Raw genomic sequence first — 1,549 nt, 5'->3', positions numbered from 1 at the left:
GTTTGTATGTGTTTATCTGTGTGTACTTAGGGGAAGGTATCACTGTATAGCTCTGCAGACTAGGCTGACCTCACATTCACAAAGGTCTATCTGACTTTGTTTTCCAATGCTAGGATTAAAGGCAGGCATCATATTTATTTAGTAGGGTAAATATCATTATATATCATGGTAACATCAAAGGTGGGTCCACTGTTTTAAAGTGGGTCAATGCATTACTAGTACATTTCTCAGTGTACATTTGTCAGTTGTGGTTTTTCTTATAATTTTGTCTTTTTTGTCTCACCAGATTTTCTTGGAGAACAATGGCTGTGGCAAATGACTCTTTGGTGATGGAATTCATTCTTTTGGGAATAACTGAAGAGCCTGGACTCCAAGTGCCACTTTTCTTCCTCTTTCTAGTAATGTATCTGATAACTACTTTAGGAAATGTGGCCTTGATCATTCTAATTGTGCTGAATTCTCACCTTCACACACCCATGTACTTTTTTCTCTTTAACTTGTCACTGATAGACCTCTGTTATTCTTCAGTGATTACACCCAAAATGTTGATGAACTTCTTACTGGAGAAGAATGTTATCTCTTACACAGGGTGCATGACCCAGCTCTACTTGTTCTGCTTTTTTGGCATTTCTGAATATTATGTACTGACAGCAATGGCCTATGATCGTTATGTGGCTATCTGTAATCCACTCTTGTATAACATTTCAATGTCCCCTAAGGTGTGCTTCTATCTTATGCTGGCCTCATATTTGACGGGACTTTCTGATGCCATGATCCACACTGGTTCCATGCTTCAACTGACCTTCTGTGATGGAAACACCATAAACCATTACTTCTGTGACCTCCTCCCTTTGCTACAGCTCTCCTGCAGCAGCACCTATGTTAATGAGATGGAGCTGTTCATTGTATCAGGAAAGGACATTGTTGTTCCTACTGCCATCATTCTTACCTCGTATGGCTTCATCCTTCGTAGCATATTCCAGGTGAGGTCCTCTGAGAGCAAATACAAAGCCTTCAGTACCTGCAGTTCCCATATATTTGCTGTTTCTCTGTTTTTTGGATCAAGCACATTTATGTACCTTCAACCCTCCTCAGCTGGATCTATGGATGAGGGGAAAATTTCTTCCATCTTTTATACTATTGTGGTTCCCATGATGAATCCCTTAATCTACAGTTTGAGGAACAAAGATGTTAAAGTTGCCTTAAGAAGAACCCTGATTAGAATGTATTGATCAGAATTCGACGTAACCTTGGTCTGTAGTTAAACCTCAGGGAAATTATCAGTGCATGACTATATTACTTTCAAATGTTGGAGATTGATATATAGAGCTATCAGTGCCTTACTCTTTCTGATGTAAAGACTGAATCACAATTCATTCCTAAACATCCTAAAAGTTTTAAAAGAAACACTTGATTGAATCAGTTAGCAGTTTGTTCTCATTTATTTAGATTCTTTTGTAAAGTAGTCAAGTCTGAGAAACTTCTCAGTCAGTAATTTCATGATTTTTTTGTTGTTATATTTGTGAATGACATTATAGAAGGTATGAAG

General features: G+C 37.9%; 1 protein-coding gene across 1 annotated transcript; it reads left to right on the top strand.

Moving 5' to 3' along the window:
- The first annotated feature begins 278 nt into the window (after nt 1-278).
- LOC126493507 (olfactory receptor 8B3-like) lies at nt 279-1,232 on the top strand. The gene has a single exon (XM_050130524.1). The coding sequence runs from the start codon at nt 303-305 to the stop codon at nt 1,230-1,232; it is 930 nt and encodes a 309-aa protein (XP_049986481.1). The 5' UTR covers nt 279-302.
- Nucleotides 1,233-1,549: the final 317 nt, after the last annotated feature.

This window comes from Alexandromys fortis, unplaced genomic scaffold, assembly GCF_014885135.2.
Source record: "Alexandromys fortis isolate MF-2015 unplaced genomic scaffold, M_Fortis_MF-2015_v1.1 scaffold_335, whole genome shotgun sequence".
NCBI classification, from domain to species: Eukaryota; Metazoa; Chordata; class Mammalia; order Rodentia; family Cricetidae; genus Alexandromys; species Alexandromys fortis.
Note: the sequence above shows the minus strand (reverse complement) of the source record. Positions and strands in the feature narration are given on the sequence as shown.

Bases quoted from the DNA above. Each gene is read 5' to 3' on its own strand.
- LOC126493507 (XM_050130524.1), top strand. From the start codon at position 303: ATGGCTGTGGCAAATGACTCTTTGGTGATGGAATTCATTCTTTTGGGA.